The sequence below is a fragment of the Danio rerio genome, chromosome 8 (genome assembly GCF_049306965.1).
Source record: "Danio rerio strain Tuebingen ecotype United States chromosome 8, GRCz12tu, whole genome shotgun sequence".
In the NCBI taxonomy this organism is placed as follows: Eukaryota; Metazoa; Chordata; class Actinopteri; order Cypriniformes; family Danionidae; genus Danio; species Danio rerio.
The window spans coordinates 1,543,883-1,570,397 of record NC_133183.1 but is presented as its reverse complement, the minus strand read 5'-3'; the positions used below and the strand labels follow the sequence as shown (position 1 = coordinate 1,570,397).

Genomic DNA, 26,515 nt, shown 5'->3' with positions numbered 1-26,515 from the left:
TTGGTCCTCAGGTTTGCTTTATTTTAATAAGTTATAAAATGTGTAACATGAAACAGTACACCGGTCAAAACAGTTAAGACTAGTACCATTTTTTATGTTTTTATTTCTTTTCTGGTCACCGAACCTGCATTCATTTGATCTAGAGTAAAGCTTAATGTACATTGTTAAACATATTTTTAATATTTAAATAACTATTATAATAACTATATTTAAAATGTCTTTTTGAGTATATATGTTAACGTTTATTTTTGGTTTCAAATCTGAATTTTTTTGCATAATTCTTACTGTTTAAAATATTTTTCTATTTAAATATTTTTTAAATGTCATACATTTCCATGATTTCAAAATCTAATTTTCCAAAATCATATTTTTACAAAATATCAGCCATATATATATATATATTAAAATATAAAATACATTTACATATATTTAAAAATGTAACTTTCTGATTTCAAAACTGGATTTTTAGCATGTGATATTGGAATATATTTTAAAAGTTAATTTTTAAACAATTTATATATATATATATTAGGGTTGTAACGGTATGAATTTTTCACGGTATGATAATCGTCTAAAACAATACCACGGTTTGACGGTTTCGCGGTATGTTACAAATGTTACAAAATAATAGAACAGTGAAGCAAATTTGACTTTTTCCAAATAATATATTTTTAGTTACTATAAACAACACCACTTACAATGAACAAATAAAAATAAGAAAATAATAAATAATGTGTCAAAGTCCAAATAATGTCCAAATAAACATGGTGCAAATCCTCAGTAAAAAATAGATATAAATATTTACTATACTATAAATAGTTACATAACGAAACTAGATTCAATATGGAACATCCTTAGGTTTTATGTGCCAGCATGGATATGGTTGTCTATCGATATGGATTTGGATATGGTTGTTTGCAATGCAGACAAACAGCTGCACCTTCATTTGCGTCTTTTGAATACAGCAAGAGCAGCAGTTCGTCTTTGCTGTGTCACTGTTTTGTCATGTTTCTGTGCTGCTGTGCATGCAAAAGTACTTAGTATGAGAATTATTTCATGCAAAACTTTTTTTTTTTTTGCGTTTTATTTAGCCGCGCAGAAATGTATGCCTATCTCTCATTCCGTGTTGTTCAAAAAGCTTGGTCCACAAACAAAAGCGAAACCTATGCTTATTGGTTGTGATATAGCGAGTTTGAACCAATCTGGGCATGGAGGAGGGACAATGCATCAATGTATCGTGTCTGATTTGTCCGGAGACACAGTGACGAGCGTTTCTTTGTCAAATCAGCGTTGTCAAATGTTGATGACATAACCGCACTGATTCCGGAGCCTCTGAAAGTCCGCGAATGTTATGTGATACATCACTGGAAAGCTGAGATTCTCTTCTTTATGCCAATCTTTGAATTGTATGAATCAGATCAGCGGATCAAAAGTTTTTAAACATTTAAGAGCTATACTTATTTTTAGCCGCGGGCGGCTGTCTCGGTCTTTAAGGGTTAAACCGTTGATATGCAATTGTTCATGGTATGATAATCGTGCACGTTCAAATCGTGGTAGACCGTCATACCGGTATATTGTTACAACCCTAATATATATATATATATATATATATATATATATATATATATATATATATATACACACAAGGGCTTTACATTAACACCCGCCAATTGCAAGTAGATTTCAGCTTTGGCGTATTAGACAGCCAATCCCACTAGCCACTTTGGCTGGTTGAAAATAATTTTTAAAATGTAGTCTTTCTAAAAGCAGAGTTCAACAATATAAGGATGGTCCAAAATGCGTGCAAATGTGATCGTAGAATCGAGAAGTAAAATAATTGTTCACGCGAGCAGAAGAAAGCAAGTGAATACTGAATGAGAGGATGATGATCACTCGTGCTAACAGCTGATGTGATGTGTGCCACTTCTTAAAGCACGTGCGCGCTTCCGAATCGTGTAGCAAACGTGTCTGAAACAGGTTCTGGAAACGCAACTGTCATCGGTTCTCTTTCAAATAAACTAGACAAATAGTGATGAACATGCCTCCACAGTCCTGATGCTTTTAAGAGCTCAAAATGTGTCTTTTTGTAAGCAGCAGCGGTTGCTTTCACTTTAAACAGATTATTAAATGGCCTAAAGTTAACCGTGAGCATGTGATCATCCTTTTATTATCACATACGCTATGTTTTACCCTCTTTCATTTGCTTACGGTTTTATTTGCTTTTATTTTTGTTAAAATGGTTTAATTATCGTTTTTTTACAACATTGCTTTAATGGGAGATGAACTCTCCATTTATGTGCAGTTACTGGTGATCCGAGAGATCTTTAGCCACAACAGATTACCGTGCTTATCTTTGAGACATGACAATAGTTATTTTTTAAAAGTCAATTGCTTTTCTTTCTTTAAGAAATGTTTTGTTACATAAAAAGTATAGTATACAGCTATATTTTGCTTGTTTTGACACATAAAAAATTTGTGGCTAAGTAATAATTATTGTTTAGTGTGGTTATTGAGATAAATTTGGTAAATCGTTAATTTTGAGCTCTAAAAAAAGCATTGTGAAATAAAAACTAATTGCAGTATAACACTATGAAACCATGACCCATTTGCTCATGCTCATTGAGCAAGCTCATACTCGACACACAAAAAGTGAAATGAATGAGGACACATGTGGACATAACACACAATTTAAATCAAGTAATTTTAGCGTGTAAACGTCAAATTTATGCATGTCAAATATATTTTCCCAACAACAAAATTGTGGCTAGTGAAAATGCAGCGTGGCTAGTAACATTGGAAAACTACTAGCCACAGTGGCCGGTGATTAAAAAAGTTAATATAAAGGCCTGTATATATATATATATATATATATATATATATATGTATATATATATATATATATGTATATATGTATATATGTATATATATATATATATATATATATATATATATATATATATATATATATATATATATATATATATATGGATTTTTGTTTTTAGATATATATTTATATAGAGCGCTGTCACTCCCTGCTCTATCTCTAGTAGGAGTGTTCCTCGAGCATTGACTCACGCAAGAGTCTCGCCTAACTTGACACTCACCCTCTAGCTGAAATCTCCATCGCCCAAACTGGTACAGCATGCCAAATCTGCTATAAATGCTATGAATTCATTCATTCATTTTCTTTTTGACTTAGTCCCTTTATTAATCTGGGGTCACCACAGCAGAATGAACCGCCAACTTATCCAGCATATGTTTTACACAGCGGATGTCCTTCCAGCCGCAACCCATCACTGGGAAACATCCACACACATCATATACTATGGACAATTTAGCCTACCCAATTCACCTGTACCGCATGTCTTTGGACTGTGGGGGAAACCCATGCAAACACACAGCACTATCTACTGCGCCACTGCATTGCCCCAATAAATTACTTTTTAAAATATATTAAAATAAAAAAAATACTTATGTTCAAAATATTTCAGATTTGTACTATTTGTGCAGTACTTCAGATCTAATAAATGCAGATGAGACTTATATAAAAACATGAATAATGGTACTAATCCAGAAGTGTTTAACGGTAGTAAGTATGTAAACGACTGAAGCAGCGATTCCTTCAGCACAAACACAAACACTGCCTTCAGGAAAACACTGCCGTTTGATCTGTGTGTGGGTTTGAGCACTGACAGTCATGTTTTCAGCAGAGTGTTCTCTGTAATATGAACCGTTATTTTCTCCTCTGCTGGTTTTGTGTTGGTTTCTGCAGAGCTTAATGTGATGTAGGAATAAACTAACCCAGCCGAGATGCTGAAAACAGAAAAACACAATGAAAAACATTCAGAAGTAACTGTACATTCAGACTTTAAGGAGGTCAAATAAATTGGTAACACTTTAAAATAACGGTCTGTTAGTTTACTTATATTAACTGATTATGAATATTCTCTGACAGCATTTATGTCACGATTACCAGCGATCGTACTTCATAAGATCGCTGCATCTCACAATAACTTATGGACTACAAATCCGCCATTTCTGGACTACATTTTCATACATGCACTCCTCTAACATTCACACATGCTTCCTCATCTAGACTGATTACACTCGCACCACCTGAGCATTGTCGGAGACTGATTACACACACTATTTAAGCAGCACACACACTCACTCCCATTGCTGAGTCTTGTTAGCTGTAAAGTGACATTACAACGTGTTATCATCGGCTGCGTCCGAATTCGCCTACTACTCAGTAGGTACTGCATTTGAATTTAAACGTATTACTCGGCCATTAGAAAAGTACGTTCTATACAGTATGAATGTGAAAAGTATGAATGGAATTCGGACGTACTACATCCGTCATTTTGTCATGGTCACATGACCTACCTGCGTCAGTTGTGAAGCTTCACTTCCATTCATGAATTCTCTAGCGGGGCATCATGGGATAGCGCAGCGTGCATGGGATGCGCACTCCAGAATCTCGCCGGAAGTCCTCCGGGTACTTCTCGCATACTGATTTTCCAATTCTAAGAATTCGGACATACTACTCGGCTCGCATACTGATTTTAGCGTACTATATAGTATGGAAGTATGCACTTTCGGACGCAGCCCTTGTCTTGTTTTCCTGTGTTTAGACCTTAACCTTGTTAGCCGTTTGTCCTAGTCTGCCACCTGCCTTATGACCTCTCGCCTGTTATCTGATTACGATTCTGGACTGCCTCTATACATCTGTTCGCACCCGTATTGACCATTGCTTGCCTGACTATCCAAATAAACCTGCAAGTGAATCCAAACTCAGTTGTCTATTTGTTTCCCCGTGTTACAATTTATCAATCATAGTTCCACATGTATTAATGCATTGTTAAAATCGTGCTTGTTTACATTAGTACACGTTAACTCACGTTAATTAACTTCATGTTATCTAACGGGAATATGAAAGAGCACTGTAATAAATCTATTACTTATGTTTGTTTGTGTTAGCAGTGTTTCCTCTAGGATTTTTTCCAGCTGTGGGGGCAGGCCTTTTTATTTTACACAGATCTACCAACTACCTGTGGCGTTATTTCAATGACAAATGTCGTGAGCGCAAGAAGTTGAGATTGTGTTTATGTAATCGTCTACAGCATGCGGATCTCTTTGCTTGCACCGATTTCCTCTGCTCGTGCACAAAACTTCTTGCACGCCCCCTCAAATATGAGCCACTTCAAGAGCGCGCAGATCTTCTTGTGCGCTCTCAAATGAACGCTGCTGAAGTGCGATTTAGTGCGTTTATGTAACGAGTATGTCTGCAGCATTTATTAGATTTGCTAGGAATATTCATGAATGTCTCTAATAGACCTGCAGAGCAGCATTAATGCGTCCTGAAGTAAAGTGAAACGGCTATATGTCGTGTTTGCTGGCCTCGCGCATCTGTCAGTCAGCCAGTCATAACCTTGAAGATTTAAAGAAATGACGCACAGCACTACTACGGTTACAGAAATGCTCGCGCTGTTATAATTCGCGTAACTTTTAATATGTTTTGGTGCGATTATCACCCGCTATTAAAAAAATCAAATGTTTTGAATGAGAAGATGTAATGTGGCTGTGGCTGGTTCAATTTTGGTGTGGCGCCCCGCCATGGAAGAATGAATATAGCGGAAACCATGGTTAGTAAATTGTTATCTAATGACAATATAAATGAACACTAATAAAAGTGTTACTGATTGTTTGTGTTAGTAAATACATTAACTAATGGATTATTTTAAAGTGTTACCAAATAAAATCAAGTTTCCTACCATATATTCAAGCCTATAAAGTTTGGCCATGAGAAGATGTAGTCTCCACCGACAAACATGCCGATGTACATCACACCAGCATTCTGACAGGAACAAAACAAACAAACACTCATCAAAACTAACATGAAATCTTAAATCACATCTTCCAGAGATCACAGTATGATTAAGATTAAACTGTTACATTATTACTTTCAATATTTGGAGCACAAAAGTAAGTCTCATGGGTGTTTTTGTATAATAATATTTGAGTTTAAATGACATATTAAGGCTGCAGGATATCGGGGGAAAACATTTAGTTTTTCTACAATATACAGTTGAGGTCAGAATTATTAATATTATTATTATTATTATTATTATTAGCCCTCCTTTGAATTCTCAGATTCAGTAAATGTTCACAGTATGTCTGATAATATTTTTTCTTCTGGAGAAAGTCTTTTTTGTTTTAATTTGGCTAGAATAAAAGCAGTTTAAAATTTTTTTAAAGCCATTTTAAGGACAATATTATTAGCCCCTTTAAGCTATATTTTTTCAATAGTCTACAGAACAAACCATCATTATACAGTAACTTGCCTAATTACCCTAAACTGCCTAGTTAACCTAGTGAAGCCTTTAAATGTCATTTTAAGCTGTATAGAAGTGTCTTGAAGAATATCTAGTCTAATATTATTTACTGTCATCATGACAAAGAGAAAATAAATCAGTTATTAGAGATGAGTTATTTACACTATTATGATTAGAAATGTGTTGGAGAAATCTCCGTTAAACAGAAATTGGGGAAAAAAATAAGCAGAGTTCAGGGAGGCTAAAAATTCTGACTTTAACTGTATATTCCAATATCGAGAATAATTTCACTAGATGAAATGAATAGCTCTATTTAATTAATTAATAAAGAATTCAGGGCGTCACGGTGGTGCAGTGGGTAGCATGATCACCTCACTGCAAGAAGGTCGCTGGTTCGAGCCCTGGCTGGGTCAGTTGGCATTTCTGTGTGGAGTTTGCATGTTCTCCCTGTGTTGGTGTGGGTTTCCTCCGGGTGCTCCGGTTTCCCGAAGGAATTGGGGAATTTGGTAAGCTAAATTGTCCATAGTGTATGTTTGTGAATGAGAGTGTATGGGTGTTTCCCACACTGTAAAACTCAACCGTCAACTTTATGAAAAGAGTGTAGTTAACTCAAAATTGACAGAAAGTTAATTCTACAAATTTGAAAGAGTTTTGAACTCAGTGTTGATGGTAATGGGTTAATTAAATACCTCATTACCTCATTACTTCAACTTAAATGGAGTAAGTTCACAGGAATCATAATGGTTTGTAGCAATCAGCTTCCTCGCGGTTTGAGTTGCCTAAACTTATTGGGTTTTACAGTACTCAGTTGGTTTGATTTCTCTTCAGTTGTTGGGTTTTACTTTGCCCAAATTGCTTTGTTTACTCGAATGGATTAAGTTCACAGGACTCATTAGGGTTAGCTTTTGAACTTTAATAGTTTATTGCAATCGGTTTCCTCAAATGGTTTGTGTTACCTTAACTTATTGGGTTTTACAGTGCAGTGATGGGTTGCAGCCTGAAGGGCATCCGCTGTGTAAAACATATGCTGGATAAGTTGGCGGTTGATTCCACTGTGGTGACCCCTCATCAATAAAGGGACTAACCCGAAGGAAAATAAATGAATGAATAAAGAATTCATAATTTCATATTTTTAAGGTAGTGCATCTCTACTGTTTTTTTAAATACTACCTAAAAAAAGTCTTGTTGCCTATTCAAGTTTTAGTAACAGCAGATATTAACTTGACTTCTAGTTGATGATTGGGTGTCAGAAGTGTCTCTATGAAAGGTGAAGGCCTCTAGATTTTGCTTATTTGAGCTCAATAAAATCTGATCATGTCTTGATGTTGACTGATTTGATGAGGACAGTGCGGTCTGACTCTGCTCAGACTAAAGTCTCATCACTGAACAGAAATAATGTCCAGTATAGAATATAAAGTCCTGCTGCAGTGGAGACAGAATGAATATTGTGTCTGACTCCATCATGAGCTTGGAGGACTGCATCCATACATCTCTGACATGACTCAAATCACTGATTAATAAAGTCATCTGGAATGAAGAAGAAAGCCTTCAGCAGGACTCCCAGAGTTCATCAAGACTCTCTGTGTTGATCTTCAACGCCTCCTCCTTCATCTTAACTCAATAATGTTTATATCAGGTGACTGGGCTGGCCAATCCTGGAGCAGCTTGACCTTCTCTGCTTTCAGGAGGTTTGATGTGGAGGCTGAAGTATGAGAAGGAGCGCTATCCTGCTGGAGAATCGTCCCTCTGCTGTGGTTTGTAATGTAATGGGCAGCACAGATGTCTTGATACCTCAGGCTGTTGATGTTGATCATCCACTGCAGATCTCTCCATACTGAATGAACCCCAAACCATGATTTCTCCTTCACCAAACTTGACTGATTGCTATGAGAATCTTGGCTCCAGAAGGTCTTCTTCAGTGTTGGTGATGATTGGGATGCAGATCAACAGATGATTCAGCAGAGAAATCCACCTTCTGACACTTTTACATACGATCAACTAGAAGTCCAGCTATTATTTGTTGCTCTTACTACAGGGGTCCAAGACTTTTTTCAGGTAGTGTATGTGTGTGTGTATCACATATACATAATCAATAAATATGTGTGCATTTATAATGTCAAAACAAAAGTTTATTTTAAATGCAAATAATCTTCTCCCAGCTCTAAAACGAAATCAATATTTTAAATGCCAAAAAAGATTAGGGTACTAAGTAAAAATCTGATTTCTTGAAGATATTTTGTATAATCCTACTGTAAATTTATTAAACCTTAAATATTTGTGATTTCAACCTTAAGGTTTTCTCTCGCAGTAATTCAGTAACACAGTAACCTTCAATCGTTTCGGCTGAATATTGTCCATCCTAACAAACCAAACATCACGTAGAAGCTATTTATTCTGCTTTTCGATGATGTCTCAGTTTGAAAAAATAAATAAATTGAGCCCTTAAGATTAGTTTTGTGATTATGGGACACATATTATTATATAAAAACAAGTGTGCATAATTAGTGAACGTACTTTAATTGCACCGACGACTGTGGTGGTTAATGCTGTGTTGTAGTAACTGCAGAGGATGATTGAATACATCAAAATGAACCTGAAATAAGGAAAAGATCACAATTACTACATGCAGATCAGGACATCTTTATAATGTTTTCCCAGTGCTGTTTAACTCATAAAGCTATTAAAACTAAGCAGAATATGCTGAGCAACTAAACAGCACTTGGGAAACATGTGAAAAAGAACCAAAATATCATTAATAATGTTGTGGTAAACGGTATAAAATGATTATAATAACTGAAGTTTATTTATAAACTAATTTCAAGAGGATCACATGATTATGATTGACCACAGCTGGTCCTGCATTAGCCATGATTGACCAATCAGACGATTCCTAAGTCACTATAAATAGTTCCATATCACAGCCATCTTCCCCTCCCACCCCTACTCCTCCTCCTTTCCTAGATGGGTGGCACGTTGGGCCAGTGGTTAGCACTGTTGCCTTTCAGCAAGAACGTCACTGGTTCTAGTCCTTACCAAGCCAGTTGACATTTCTGTGCATAGTTTACACGTTCTCCCCGTGCTCACGTGGGTTTCCCCCGGGTTCCTCAGTTCCCCGTCCAAAAACATGCAGCTTAATTTAATTAATTTAATGCTGCTACAGCATGGTAGTTTTCCAGATCTACCTGAGCTCAAACTCCCCTCTCGCCTTGCAAACGGGAGGGAGCCCCGAACTTGAGGATCTTATGAGCTCAGGGCTCTCTCCTGGGACAGCATGCCAAACACACTTTATAAATCAATCATCAGCTCAGTGTGAACTCTTTTTATCTTTAGTGGAAATGAAATGTCAAACATGGGTTAATGATGGAGGATTTTCATGTCAGAGTTGTTCTGAGCTGTGAGTAATAAAATATATCAAAGCATAAGTAGTCATTAAATATGATTCAGTTTGAAATCCTGAAAATCCTGTTGTTGAATGGGTGAAAGTATAATTATATAACTTCAGATCATAATTAATGAGTGCTCCGTGGCCAGATTTATATTGTCATCAAACTATTATTGTTCTATATATGATTTATGCACATTAAAACTACCTCCTGTGAATATTGAACCACACTGAACTGAACTTAAACTCTGAATACTGGACTGACACTGTTTCAGTTCACTATAATCTTCTATGTGAAGCTGCTTTGACACAATCTACATTGTAAAAGCGCTACAGAAATGAAAATGAGCTGAAAATTGAATATCATGGCAATAAAAATAAATAAAATAATTAGTTTTTGTTCAGAATAAAATAAAAGTGTAATTCTAATGCGCAATAGCAGGGCTGGAGTGGGACTCCTGTTTAGCTCTGGAGTTTCAAGCCTTAGACCGGCCCACCTCAGTCGACGACTGACTATATTAAAATAACGTCATTTACAATTCACTTTCAAATGACACCAACACGTCTTTTTCAAGGACACAGCTGCTTCAGAACTTCCAATGTTTTTCATAAATATGAGAACATTAATTCTTTTTAGATATGCAGTCCTTTGTAACAGTCGTCACACACACACAAAAAAATATGTATTCCTACATAAGTAACCCAAACTGTATTTTATGTCTTAACACTGAAAAAAAAACATATTTTACTCTGGTGAGGTTCGAACTCGGGTCAGCTGCGTCAATGCGTAACGTGCTAACCACTAGACCACGATGGTGCATAAGCACTGCAATGTTATCAGCTCCTGTTGATGTCTAGTCTTTTTATACTCTACTCTTTTTCTCCCCATTTTAGATTTCTGATCAAGTTATGTTAAGATTAAAAGTTAAGATTTATTAATGTAGTAAATCATCTGATTTTCATTGAGCAGGTGTAATATTCATTAATATTAATTAATATTCACTATGTGCCGCTGTTTGGGGTGGAATGGGGTGCATTTTGCTCACGGGGCTGTGAGAAAATAAATAAAAAGAGCGGAGCTGCTGCAAAATAATTATTAAAAAGAGTGAGGTTATGGTCAAATAATCAAATAAATTAAAAAAGTACAACTGCTGAGAGTGCAAGCAGCTAGGGACACTGGCCCTCGTGGCCAAAAAACAGACCGGCCCACCGGTAATTCTCCCGGTTCTCCCGATTAGTCAATCCGGACCTGCGCAATAGTGATGGGAAATTCGATCATTTTACTGACTCGGATCTTTGAGTCTCGTTCATCGAGATGAACGAATCTTTTTTCGAGTCATTTAGTTCATTTGGTTCAATTTGCCAAAATATTATTAAAATGTTATGAATTGCTTCCAAACACATCTACAACTAGCCCAAAAGGCTGATCACATGACAAATAAGTCATGAATACTATAAGAAGGAGAATATAATAATTCAATGTTGACCTGCTCTTTTGTCTAAGGTATTGTTGTCTCTTTGCTCAGCTCACCTCTTCATGTCTTCAAATGTCGGTGGTTTGTTCACGTTACACTGACAGTCACATATAATCAAAATACACAGTCTGAGTCGATATGAGCCATGATAATTAGTTCACCTTTCAAGTCTTTTAATTCTTGAGTCGTTCGTTCATCACGTGACAGAATGACTTAAACCCGAGGACTCGAGAGATAAACGGATCGATTCCTTTTCCAGCTCTAAACGCATATGATTGGCTCGTAATGAACAAATGACTCAGACCCGATAGAGGATTTGAGGGATGAACGATCAAATCTCTTTCTGGCTCTAAACCCATATGATTGGCTTCTGCCATTTCGCGATGAACAACTCAAAAGACTTGAAATGAACGATACCACCTGCACAAATGTGCGCGCGCGTAGTTCCCGAGTCATATTGAAGATTCGTTCAAATTGAACAAATCGTTCATGAAGGACCCATCACTTATCCACAATTCAGCTAAATACGAATATTATGTAGATTTTTCTTTTATGCTAAAAACCATTAGGATACTAAATAAAGGTCATGATTCATGAATATATTTAGTAAATTATTACTGTAAATATATCAAAACTTAATTTTAATTATTAATATGCAAGAGCTTTTTCTCAATATAGAGAAAAGGTATGTCTCATAATATTTGTTCTTCTGGAGAAAGTCTTATTTGTTTTATTTTGGCTAGAATAAAAGCAGTTTTTAATTTATTTAAAGCCATTTTAAGGTCAATAATATTAGCCCTTTTAAGCTATATTTTTTTCAATAGTTTACAGAACAAACCATCATTATACAATAACTTGCCTAATTACCCTAACCTGCCTAGTTACCCTAGTTACCTTAGTTAAGCCTTTAATTGTCATTTTAAGCTGTATAGAAGTGTCTTGAAGAATATCTAGTCTAATATTATTTTCTTTCAGCATGACAGAGAGAAAATAAATCCGTTATTAGAGATGAGTTAATAAAACTATTATGATTAGAAATGTGTTGTAGAAATCTGCTCTCCATTAAACAAATTGGGAAAAAATAAACAGGGGGGCTAATAATTCAGACTTCAACTATATATATTATTATTATTGTGTTTAAAAAAAAAACTACAAAAGGAAAAACACTTACCCCATGACACAAGACAGTAAAAAATAAAATATAAATGTAAAAGACAGCCATCCTTCATAAGTAAGAGCCTGGAAATAAATATAAATACAAATATAAATTATATATATATTGCCTTAAATTCTCACATCAGTGTGTTTATTCTTGACATTGCCACTCACCTTCTGTAGATCTCCCGTATACGCACTCGCCAGCACAGTTGGTATAATAATAATGAATGCGTTATAAAACAATACGCCGTATTTACCGAGACCCTGAAAACAACAAACAGTGAAATGAATAGAGGAGATGTGTTTACATTCAGGGTTTGGCTGTTGATTGATCTGTAATGATAGGGTGTGGTGTGGAAAACTCCACAGCTGGCACTAAATGTTGACTTTCAGGTGCGTTTTTAACTCTATTGTACATTAATCCCAATTCATCAAACTGATCTGGCAGCCCGGGTCAAAGGTCAAGAATAACTATAGTTCTTGTTACATGACTTACGGAGATTTCTGAGAATTATCAATCACTCGCTGACAACCAGCGGCTTAATTGCCATCATCTAACCAGTAAATAAGTCACAGGTATTTAGTAAGATCCTGATAATGTTCACATTTTTTTCCTAATGATTGTGCTTGAGGCAAAAAAAATAAGTTTAACCCTCCTGTTTTCTACAATTCAGTATACAGCGTTCGCCCTTTGGATAGAAAATGATCCGTCTTCACTAAACCTCTAAAATCAATTTAATCTCAATCCTCAAACTTACTTAGCATGAAGAAAGAAGCTGATCTTCATCACACACACTGTGAATGTTATTGTATAATATCGGTTTTATAGCTGGTAGCTTAAATTGACCCCCAGGACAACCGTCAACACTGGCTCATTGTTATGTGAATAGGGATGCTGACAACAGAGATCCAAATGCAGGGTTTATTAGGAGAATGGTCAGGCAAGCAATGGTCAACAGATGTATATGGGCTATCCAGAGTCGTGGTCAATAAACAGGCGAATGGATGGTGAAAAAGCAGGCAGCAGACAATGTAAATAAACAAAACAACAAAGCAAGGGTCTAACACGGCAAGGAAAACTCGTCGTAATGTCACACACAGTTAAACAAGACTGAGTGTCAAAGTGAGCCGTATATACAGTCCTTGTAATTAGTTCATGAGCAGCTCCCAGCTGTGTGTGTAATCTACCGAATGAGGAACAGGTGTGTGTGAGTGATGCATGACTGGAACTTGTAGTCCATGTAATGTTGGATTTGTAGTCTATTAGCGATCTGCAGTCGCCAGATCGCTGATAATCATAACACTCGAATATGTACCCCCGTATACATTTCTGGAGAGTGCAAATTATGTAACCAGAGGTATGTATGGCTGCATTTCATCTTCAAAAGTAACTCTAGGGGGTGGTATAATGGCGTCGATGGCTTGTTTTTTTTTTTTTTCCGCTATCGCTGACCGCTTACCTTTATGTGGACGGCTTTTCTGCTGTTACCAGTTTGACCAGTAGCTTGCCACGTACATTGGAGGATTTGAGATGCAGAGTAAAGTTGACAGTAACGACGGTGTTTAAGTCAGACGAAGAACGGTTCCAGAAAGTAGGTTAAACAAAAAGAAAAGGCAAAAAAAAAAAACAAGTAAATAACGGTGAGAATGTGGTAACATCTAAAAATAAATGTGGTCAAAATCAGGCGACCGCGATCGGTCAGTCAGTCAGTCAGTCAACAGCAGACTCTGGTGGATTTACACGAGAACAGCAGGTGCGATGGCACTCACGAGAGAAATTTGAGATCTAAAAAAGCGTACACTGTGGATTCGCGAAAACAAAAACTGGAAAAAAACGTAGCTCCTGGGACGTATTTCACAATCTTCAGAAATGTATACAGGGGTACATATGGCCTGGGTTGCCAACCGCTGTACCCTAAATGTTTTCAGCCTTCATCAAAATATGAAAATAAAAAATTAGATTCATTTTTTTCTAATGTTCATTCGTTCATTTTCTTTTGAACTTAGCCCCTTTGTTAATCTGGGGTCACAGCAGAATGAACTGCATTTTTTTGTAATGTTGGGATCATTTTAGGAAAAGTAACCACACTTCAAGCTGTTAAATTGGTGCCTGGGTCATTTTTAAACCAATAGGTCAACAGGAGGGTTAAATCAATCTCTGAATGTGAAATTTAGTCTTAGTACACAATGTAACTAAAGAAGAATCAAGCTTTAAAAAGGAAAACCATTTACTGCTGTAGTAGGAAAAACAAATACTATGGAAGTCAATGGTTACTGGTTTTCAGCATTTAAACATCTATGAGTTAAACCTGTAACCAATTGACTTCCATATAAGGAAAAACAAATACTATGGAAGTCAATGGTTACCAGTTTTCAACTTTCTTTAAAAAAAATCTTCTTTTGTTGTTTAACAGAAGAAAAATTCATAAAGGCTTGAATATCACCTGTAGCCATTGACTTCACTCTATTTGTTTTTAAACTACTATGGAAGTCAATAGTTACAGGTTTTCTGATTTTTTTCAAAATAACTTTTTATTTTTTGTGTTGAACATGAGAAACTTATTAAGGTTTCAATGCTGAAAACCTGTAACCGTTGACTTCCATAGTATTTGTTTTTCTTACTATGGGAGTCAATAGTTACAGGTTTCACCTTTATTCAAAATCTCTTTTTTTATAATCAACAGAAGAAAGAAACTCACAAATGTTTCAATGCTAAAAACCTGTAACCATTGACTTCTATGGTATTTGTTTTTCCTACTATGGAAGTCAATGGTTACCAGTTTTCAGATTTCTTCAAAATATCTTATTTTTATGTTCAACAGAAGAAAGAAGCTCATAAATGTTTGAATGTTGAAAACCTGTAACCATTGACTTCTATAGCAGGGCTCAACAATAAGGACTGCCCGATGGCCCAGGGCCAGCGTGAGAGATGCTCGGGACAGTAGACAGAATCGTTGCTGGCCCGATCGGGGCAGTGCTGCCTTGTCACTAAATTTAAATAGACGGCAATATGACCGTAACATCAAATCATGAGGCTAAAAGAAAACGTCTGTTTCTAATGTTGTGGAAACATTTAAATAGGTACAGCACGAAAAAAAAAAAGAAGTGATGTTTTGCATAGTTTGCTGTCACTTTTAAGTCAGCCACCTTTTGTTTTGCAATAAAATACCTGCGCATTTTCCATACTGCTATGTTTTACTGCTAAATATTTTAACATTTTTCAAACATTTAAATTCTGCATTCACAAACATTATTTCGTGACACATTATTTAATATATGTGGCTAATAAATAGCAATTAACTTTTTATTTTTATTTATTTTTTTTTAGTGGGGCCAGTGAAAATTTTGGCAGGGCAAGTAAAAATCTGAACCACTGGTCCAATCGGGCCAGTTGAAAAAATCCTTAGCGTTGAACCCTGTATAGTATTTGTTTTTCTTACAATATATGTCAATAGTTACAGGTTTCATCTTTATTTAAAATATATATTTTTTATAATCAACAGAAAAAAGAAACTCACAAATGTTTAAATGCTAAAATTCTGTAACCATTGACTTCTATAACATTTGTTTTTCCTACCATGGAAGTCAATGGTTTCCAGTTTTCAGATTTCTTCAAAATATCTTATTTTTATGGTCAACAGAAGAAAGAAACTCATAGATGTTGAAATTTTGAAAACCTGTAGCCATTGACTTCCACAGTATTTGTTTTCCTACTATAGAAGTCAATAATTACAGGTTTAACTTTCCTCAAAATATCTTTTTTTATATTCAACAGAAGAAAGAAACATAAATGTTTGAATGCTAAAAATCTGTAACCATTGACTTCTATAGTATTTATTTATGCTACTTTGGAAGTCAATGGTTACAGGTTTTACAGGTCTTTTGTGCTTAACAGCAAATAGAAAATCATAAAGGGTTAAAACCACTTGAGGAAGAGAAAATAGTGGGCACATCTGATTTTTTTCGTACCTCCATTCCCAGTTTTTTCTTGGTGTAAACTCCACTGGCAGCTGTGAAAACATCGTTCATCAGGACAAACGTATATCCTTCTGCATTAAAAGACAGATCCGAGCTGAAGAGTTCAGACGGGGTTAATGAATACACTAGACTGTGTGTTTATTTGCATTATTGACGGTTGATTTTGTCTAATAATCTACTGTACCTGGCTGCGATTAAAGCACCCAGAACGATAGCCAAAACACTGCAGACCAATGGCGGAGCAAAGGATTTTCTGCATGAATCAAACACACACACACACACACACACAATTCTCTTATTATTAATGCACAGTTCCTCGTATCAGTGCATCATTAAAATATTACTATAATTAACACATCCAAACATTTTATTAACTATAATTGTTAGTAATAATAATCAAATTATTTATCAATGCATAAACACACAATCCTGTTATTATTAATACACAGTTCATCATATCAGAGCATCATTAACACATTACTGTAATTAATATATCCAAATAAATTATGAAAATATCATTATTATAATAAATATTATTATCAATGCATAAACACACAGTCCTTAATAGACAGTTCATCACTGATCATATCAGATGATCATTATAATGTTACTGTGATCAAAATATATTATTAAAATATAACTATCAATAAACACACACACAATCATGTTATTATTAACGCACAGTTCACCATTGATCACATCAGAGCATCAATAAAATATTACTGCAATTAATACAGACAAATATATTATTAAAATACTATTGTTAGTAATTATAATCAATATAATTATGAATCCATAAACACACACAGACATGATTATTACTATACAGTTAAATTTGAGCATCATTAAAAAATTACTGTTTTAAAAATGTTATTAAAATATAATTGTTAGTTATTATAATAAATGTAATTATCAATACATCAACACACACAATCCGCTTATTATTAACACACAGTTCATTATTCATCATATCTGAGCATTATTAAAGTATTACTGTAAATAATGCATACAAATATATTATTAAATCGTTAATTATTATAATCAATATAATTATCTATACATAAACACACACAATCATGTTATTATTAATGCAAAGTTCATCATATCAGTGCATCATTAAAATATTACTGTATTTAATAATTCCAAATATATTAATAAAATGTCATTGTTAGTTATAATTAATATGGACCGTTTCAATGTGGTCATGTTATTGGCCCATAAACAGTTCCCACTTGTTATCAAACTATTTCATAACTAACAAGAGGCAAATCAATCATAATTTAATGCCAAAACAGCTCCCATAACCCTTATTTATCAATATGTTGCTTTATTTGGATTCTTAATAGCTATAGAAATTAAAAATGTAAAACAGGAGATACGTTAGGACAATTGTTTTTGTTTACATCCCTCGATTATCAATACATAAACAAACACTGCCATGCTATTATTACTGCACAATTCATCATATCAGAACATCATAAAAAAGGATTGTAATTAATAAATCAAAAGAGTGTTAGTTATTATGAACAATATAATTATCAATAGATAAACACACACGATGCTGTTAGTATTAATACACAGTTTGAGCATCATTACAATGTTACTGTATTTAATATGACAAAATATAATATTAAAATAAATATAATATATAAGAATGTAATGCATAAAATATAGTCACATGATAATATATAATTTGTTATTGTAATTATTAAACTCAAAATCGCTGCAGAAACACCTAACAATTTTGTTGTTATTTCTTGTCAAAGCATTATTAAATTATTTTACATAATTATATATATATATATATATATATATATATATATATATATATATATATATATATATATATATATATATATATATATATATATATAAATTTGGAGCTATGGATTTGCTGAATTGGGTAAAAATAAGTTAAAAGATTTTAGTAAAATGCTAATATTTGTTTATCTGATAACATTTCTTCCCCATTTTAAATAAAAATAAAAATAATGTCCATGCTATCAAAAAATACAGAATAAAATAATACATATAGAACTAAAGTATGACTAAAGTATTGTTTTATCATTATAATATTACACCATCTTTAGCATAATTACAATTTTAAATGATTATAGGCATGATTTAAAATCATTATGAATAGTTATACACATTATTAAACTTGTAAATGAATGTACATACTTGAGTATCCTCGACTCCATGATCATGGTGAGTAAAATAGTGAATTTTCTGAGCACAGTGAACATCGGTAAGCTGAAAAACAGGAGAAAATGCATCACATAGGCCTCTTTATATAAGTAATTCACGCAAAAGACACGAAATAAACACTTAGTTTATGTTGTAATTTTTTAGTTTATTAAACAAACTCATAAGCATCATTTAAAATTATTACTTTTATATTATTACGGAATGATAGGGTATGTTTTACATATTAGGCAACTAAAGCACAACAGCAGCCTGTTTACGTTCAATAGATATAATGTAAATTAAGTTTTTAGTCAGTGAACGTCAGGGAATTTAATAGTTCTTGCTTGAAGCCTGCGCATCTCTTTCTCCATCCGCCATGCTGGAGAGGAACAGACTGCGCAAATGGAGCGCAGAGTGGGTGTCATCGACTACAGCTCTCATCTGATTGGCTGAAAGGAACAAGTTGCCTGCTTCTGCCAGGACAGTCTCAAAAATGCACACACATGTATCCAGGGGGAGTCTGGAATTTGCACATTCTTATTCAAGATGAACTCGCAAGTTTTAAACATTCAAAACTTTTTGAATGCTCTTATGCTGCGTTCACACCAGACGCGGAACGCGCATCAAGCGCGAGTGATTTACATGTTAAGTCAATGCAAACGCGCGAATAGTCATCTTGCGGCGTGATACGCGTGAATGGCACGGTGCGAATATCGCGATACGCACGAGGCGAATTGAGCGTTTGCGCGTTTGACGCGCTTAACGAGCATTTCGCGCGAATCTCTCGAGTTCGAAAATCTGATCTTCAGCGTACATTCGCGCCGCGTTAACCAATCAGAAGCTTGCTCTTGTGGGGGTGTGATTGTGACGTAGAACCTGTTGATGGTGTCCTGGGGCAAATCCTCCAGGCGACACCGACAACAAGTCATCAAACTGGGCTTGGCTCAGTCAGAAGCACCGCTAAAAGTCTCCATCAACGTATCAAAGTCTACCCTAAACATATCGACGCTGTTTTTCAGTCTCCATAAAGCACAGGCGCGCGAATGAAGCGAGTAAACTCAAATGTTTACGCGGCAATTTACGCGCGAATAGCGCGATTTATCCGCGCGTTCCGCGTCTGGTGTGAACACAGCATTATATATTTGCAAATATTTTGCATTTGTGAAACATATTTTATGAAAATGTATTTTTATTTTGTGCACGTGAATTTTTTTGTGTGAATATAAATAAATATTTTACGCACGTGAATTTGATTTCATGCACGTAAATTGGGCTACGCATGTGTACATTGTGTCTTTTGCGTGAATTACTTTAGAGTCTTATCTGACTCCATATCGTTATGCTAAACTATAGTCTTTTTACTGTATTATTTACCTTAATTTCTTTGTTCCTCCCAATCCAGTAACATGATTCCCCACATACAGCAGAGGTAGAGGAAAGATCTGTGGGAAAATATCATAATTAATAAGCTATTCTGTATTATTATTATTATTTTAACTGAAACAACAGCAAATATGCAATTTTAACAAGACATCCAAGCAAAACAAACACAACTAAAAACGTGAAAAAAACATAAATTAATTACAAAACAATTTACAGATTCAAAAATAAATAAAAAACACTTAACTTCAATATAAACTGTGTCAGCATAAGTAAGATAATATTTAACCTACCCAATAGACAGCAAGTTTACTATTCAATTAACTTCAACTCCATTGCAACTATAACTGTATCTTGACATTTCTTGCTATTAATAGACTGCAGCAAGTCTATATATTAATTCTAATTATTCCATTTACATTTATGAATATGAAGTTTATCAAATAAAATCAAAATATTCATTATAAATTCCACAGACAACTAGTTTGAGTCAAAAATAAATTCTATATTCATTCATTCATTTTCCTTCAGCTTAGTCCCTTTATTAATCTAGGGTCGCCACAGTGGAATGAACCGGCAACTATTCCAGCATATGTTTTACGCAGCAGATGACTTTCCAGCTGCAACCCATTACTGGGAAACACCCATACACACTCATTCACACACACACACACTGCTGCCAATTTAGTTCATCATTTTAGGTTATCAGCCACTGAGCCACGATGTCGCCTTCTTACTGTACGTCTTCTTACATCTCAAGTTACAAATAAGCCAATCTGTGTGCTAATGTGATTATTAAAAAGCAAATTACACGCATTAAAAGCCTTACCTTTCCAACAATACTTCTGTCAAAGTCCTGAAAATGAATTGTTTTATTCATTTTAGCAGCATAAAGAATGATGATAGTAGCTGCCATCTGTGAATCGACAACAAAATGATCATATTTAGGTGCAGATTTAGGGAAAAAAAAGTCATATATGACAATTTTAAGTCACTAAATGTGTTACTTGGGTAGTTTTTATGCAAAGTAATCTGAAATATGTGTTATTGTTGTTTTAATGAGTAAGATGTAGGCTTAAAATAGTAATATACACTGTAAAATATATCTTTTAATGAACTGTTTCCATATTTCATGATTCACAAGTGATTATTTACGGTTATGAGTGGCATTATTAGTAGTATAATCTCTGCTTTGTCAACTTGTGATGCTGAAAATTCAACTCTACAGTTTAACAAAGTGACTTTTATTGACATTTTAGTTGTTTGAGCTGGTATAATGTATAAGAAATAATAATATATAGAGAAATAAGTGTGTAAAACACTTTTACAATGGTTTTGTAATGTAATATACAACACCAGCACACATACATCACTTTAAACTATTAAAAATGTTCACTTTTTACAACTTTTTAAAGTTTAAACGGCGTCGGAAGAAAGATTAAGGTCCCTTAATGCAATTCAAAGGCACAAATAAATAAAATTTACAGAAAAATACACTGTTTATGTGTTATATACATGTATATAATAAGTGTTTGTGTAATATTAAGCTCTAATAATGCAATTCAAAAACACAAATAAATAAAAATATGAACCAAAATACAGAAAACAGGTAATTTACAGACATACACTGTTTATGTGATGTATACATGTATATAATAAGTGTTTGTGTAGTATTAAGCTTCAATAATGCAATTCAAAAGCACAAATAAGCAAAAATATGAACCAAAATACAGAAAACAGGTCATTTACAGACATATACACTGTTTATGTGACATATACATGTGTATATAATACGTGTTTATGTAATATTAAGCTCTAATAATGCAATTAAAAAGCACAAATAAATAAAAATATGAATCACACAATACGGATATCTGCTAATTTACAGAGTATACACTGTTTTTGTGATGTATACATGTATATAACAAGTGTTTGTGTAATATTAAGCTCTAATAATCCAATTTAAAAGCACAAATAAATAAAAACCTGAATCACAAAATAGGGAAATCTGCTAATTTACAGATATACACTGTTTATGTGGTGTATGCATGTATAATATAAGTGTTTATGTAATATTAAGCTCTAATAATGCAATTTAAAAGCACAAATAAATAAAATATGCATCACAAAATATGAAAAACTGCTACTTAACAGATATGTACACTGTTTATGTGATATATGTGTGTATATGATAAGTGTTTATGTAATATTTCCCTATTTTGTTATGCATGTTTTTATTTATTTGCGGTTTTGAATTGCAATTCAAAACCGCAAATAAATAAAAACATGCATAACAAAATAGGGAAATTTGCTAATTTGCACATATATACACAGTTTATGTGATGTATACATGTATATAATACGTGTTTGTGTAATATTAAGCTTCAATAATGCAATTCAAAAGCACAATTAAATAAAAATATGAATCACACAATACGGAAATCTGCTAATTTACAGATATATACACTAATATATACGCGTTAATAGGTGTTTGTGTAATATATCCATGTATATAATAGGTGTTTCTCACCTGGCCGATTCCGAGAAACATAAACGAGGGAAACCTGTCACATAAACAAACAAACACCTCATGAAAACGTTAATTCATATGAATATGTCCATATATTAATACATGAACCGGAAGTTGAGACTCACTTATACTCCGTTAAAATACTTTTGTTGATCACGATGATGAGGAACGAGCAGAAAGCGTAAAAGGTGGCGGAGAGGAACTTCGCGAGTCTACCGTGTTTACTTTCGTCGTTTACCGTCATTTTCTGCTCTGGTTTCGGTTTCTCAGACTCGGTTTTCCTCTGGAGCGCTGGAGACTGATGTTAACATGCTGTCTGGAACTAATTTAACCTCCTCAACCTGTCCGTCTGTACACACTCGACATGTTACACAATCAAACACGAGTAAATGTGCGGGTTAATCATTAAACATTAGCATTTTGACTGAGTTTAACCGGTCGAGTTGGTACAGTAGTGACTAACATGACAGGTGGGAGGGGCCGCTAAGAGGGCGGGGTTTGCGACACGAGAACGACTTATGATTGGTCGAGTGTAATAAAGTGAAACAAAACTAATGTGCTGCCTTTGCTTTAGTCTTACAGGTGTTTATGTAAACAAAATATAATGTAATTAATATTATTAAATAAACGATAGATTTATAATTATATATGTGTTTATTTTCTTTTCTTTTTATTGTTATGTGTAATATGTCAAGCCTCATCTGGGTTGTCCTGTGTAATTGTGATGTCAAATAAACAAATAAATAAAATAAAGTAATAACAACAACAAAAGAAGTATTATCAAATTCGAAATGTGTTGTTATCATTATTATTGTTATTATTATTACCCAGACAATACACTCACCGGCCACTTTATTAGGTACACATTACGAGTATCAGGTTGGACCCTTTTTGACTTCAGATCTGCCTTAATCCTTCATGGCAGAGATTCAACAAGCTACTGGAAATATTCCTCAGAGATTTTGCTCCATATTGAAATGATAGCATCACACAGTTACGGCAGATTCGTCGGCTGCACATCCATGATGCCAATCACCCGTTCCACCACATCCCAAAGCTGCTCTATTGGATTGAGCTCTGGTGACTGTGGAGGCCATTTGAGTACAGTGAACTCATCGTCATGTTCAAGAAAGCAGTCTGAGATGATCAGCAAAGATGAGCTTTATGACATGCTGCGTTATCCTGCTGGAAGTAGCCATCAGAAGATGGAGACACTGTGCTCATAAAGGGATGGACATGGTCAGCAGCAATACTCAGGTAGGCTGTGGCGTTGATGCTCAATTGGTACTAATGGACCCAAAGAAAATCTCCCCCACACCATTACACCACCACCACCAGCCTGAGCCGCTGATACGAGGCAGGATGATCCATGCTTTCATGCTGTTAACGCCAAATTGTGAGCCGAGCATCCGAATGTGTCAGCAGAAATGGAGACTCATCAGAGCAGCAACGTTTCTCCAATCTTCTATTGTCCAGTTTTGGTGAGTCTGTGTGAATTGTAGCCTCAGTTTCCTGTTCTTAGCTGACAGGAGCGGCACCCGGTGTGCTCTTCTGCTGCTGTAGCCCATCCGCCTCAAGGTTGGACGTGTTGTGTGTTCAGAGATGCTCTTCTGCAGAGCTCGGTTGTAGCGAGTGCTTATTTGAGTTACTGTTGCCTTTCTATCAGCTGGAACCAGTCTGGCCATTCTCCTCTTACCTCTGGCCTCATCAACAAGACATTTGCACCCACAGAACTGCCGCTCACTGGATATTTCCTCTTTGTCGGAGCATTCTCTGTAAACCCTAGAGATGGTTGTGCGTGAAATTCCCAGTAGATCAGCAGTTTCTGAAATACTCAGAGCAGCCCGTCTGGCAGCAACAACCATGCCACGTTCAAAGTCTCTTAAATCTCCTTTCTTCCCCATTCTGCCAACTTTTCCAGCTTATGTTTACATTCTAGCTGCAACCCAGTACTGGGAAACACCTAAACAAACGTATTCTCTCTCACACACACACACTCATTCACTACAGCCATTTTAGTTCATCAATTCCCCTATAGCGCATGTGTTTGGACTGTGGGGGAAACCGGAGCACCCGGAGGAAACCCACGCCAACACGGGGAGAACATGCAAACTCCACACAGAAACACCAGCTGACCCAGCCGGGACTCGAACCAGTGACATTCTTGCTGTGAGGCCACAGTGCTCCTGACTGAGCCACAATTATTCAACATGATAATATTAATAATAATAACATAATATATATATATATATATATATATATATATATATATATATATATATATATATATATATATATATATATATATATATATATATATATATAAACTATTATCAAATACTCATCTGTTGAATGTGACCAAACCTGAATTTGTCATTTTAATAATCAAATTAATTAAATACATTATTACTGTGTTCAAACAAACTCAACAAACAGAGAGTGTGTTTCTGCTTTAAATTATACACATTTAAATATTATATAAGCTGTAAAATTGCATTATATATAAGGTGTTGTTGACATATTAATTATTTATTTCACAAAATATGATAATAGAATTTAATAAATTAATAATAATAATTTTAAACCTTTTCTCAGTACTGGGTTGCAGCTGGAAGGGCATCTGCTGTGTAAAACATATGCTGGATAAGTTGGTGGTTCATTCCGCTGTGGTGACCCCTGATTAATAAAGGGACTAAACCAAAAATTAAATAAAAGAATGAATGAATTGAAAAACTAAAAACGCTTTTCATTAATAGAACAATATTTTTATATTAATTAAATTGAGTGAATGAACCTTTTAATAGGAACACACTGTTTTACATGTTTATTGCACAATAAGTGTCATAAATCTAGTATAATAATGCTGTTAAATACATAAAAAATCCCTTAAAACATTCACAATTGAAAATACTGCCATTTTAATACCGGGTTAGTAGGTAGAGTTGGTTTTGTCCAATACACTTCAATAATGAAATAATAATAAAATGAAGGAGTAAATAACTAACTAATAGCTACCAACACACTTCCCCAGTTGATTGTTTACATTGCTATTGCAAACATATATTGTATTATATTTGATATTTTATATTATAATTTGATTATATTCAGTTTAAATTATATAAAATTCCCTAAAACATAATGTTTAAATATGCAAATGAAGCACTATTTCATTTGCCATGCCACTCAGATTAGCACCACTAGAGGGCAGCAGAGACCAATTAAGTCTTCCTCCTCGTGCACTAAACTAATGTAAACTTATCTCAACCGTACAGGAGTCAACAAACCCATAGAGAAACTAGAGCTAACATGTGGACAACCTCTTTAATTCGGGGAATGATGTTGTAAGGATTGCATCTGCATCTGGATCTGAAGCTATCCTGGAAAGCAGGTGAGTTTATGAAGCGTTCAAGATCTTTTCACGTCAGGTTCTCCGCTCAAAACTTGATGTATATAAACACAATGTTTTAGTTGAAGACTCATAGTTTTAACCCTTTGTTTGATCAAAGTCATGTCTGTCATAATTGAGTCACTAGTCACTGAAATACGCGCCGGCGTTTATATTGTAAATATAATAAACAAGCAGCTGTGAGAAATCAGAGATCTCATTGGTGCAGAGTGAGTGGGCGGAGACAACATCAGCCAATCAACGAGAGTTTTAGCTAGATAATCTTTAATTTTAAAGTTTATTCATGGTTCTTTATTTGTTCAATTTTTGTTAATTCATTTGTGTATTTACTAAATACTAATTTGCATATAGTTAATCTTTTTATTTACTTATTACTTATGTGTGTGTGTGTGTGTGTGTATGTGAGACAGAGTGTGCATGCATGTGTTTGTTTATGTGTGTTTGTGTGCATGTGCATAAATGTGCATTTGAGTGTGAGACAGAGTGTGTGCATGAGTGTGTGTATGTGCGTTTGTGTTTGTATTTTTGTTTGTGTGTGCATGTGCATAAATGTGTTTTTGAGTGTGTTTGTGTTAAAGACAGTGTGCATAATGTGTGTGAGTGTGTGCAACTGTGCTTGTGTGTATGTTTGTGTGTGTGCATGTGTGTGTGTGTTTATATGAGTGTTTGTGTGTGTGCGTGTGT

The 26,515-nt window shown here is 34.6% G+C and overlaps 1 protein-coding gene across 4 annotated transcripts; it reads right to left on the bottom strand.

Annotated features, from left to right (window-relative positions):
- slc35d2 (solute carrier family 35 member D2) lies at nt 1–22,851 on the bottom strand. 4 transcript variants are annotated; one of them, XM_073909989.1, is made up of 13 exons: nt 22,551–22,851; nt 22,426–22,459; nt 20,725–20,811; nt 19,890–19,957; nt 18,510–18,581; nt 16,513–16,581; nt 16,320–16,422; nt 12,522–12,614; nt 12,364–12,431; nt 8,850–8,928; nt 5,775–5,857; nt 3,514–3,813; nt 1–139 (listed from the first exon to the last, which is right to left on the bottom strand). In XM_073909989.1, the coding sequence occupies exons 1-12, from the start codon at nt 22,667–22,669 to the stop codon at nt 3,696–3,698; spliced, it is 993 nt and encodes a 330-aa protein (XP_073766090.1). In that variant the 5' UTR covers nt 22,670–22,851; the 3' UTR covers nt 1–139; nt 3,514–3,695. The 4 variants fall into 4 exon arrangements, with proteins under 4 accessions (XP_073766090.1, XP_073766091.1, XP_073766093.1 ...); XM_073909990.1 differs by having other exon boundaries at nt 3,567–3,813; XM_073909992.1 differs by lacking the exons at nt 1–139; nt 3,514–3,813; nt 5,775–5,857; ... (1 more) ...; nt 12,364–12,431; nt 12,522–12,614 and adding exons at nt 13,791–14,624; nt 15,128–15,224 and having other exon boundaries at nt 15,766–16,422.
- Between the last annotated feature and the right edge of the window lie 3,664 nt (nt 22,852–26,515).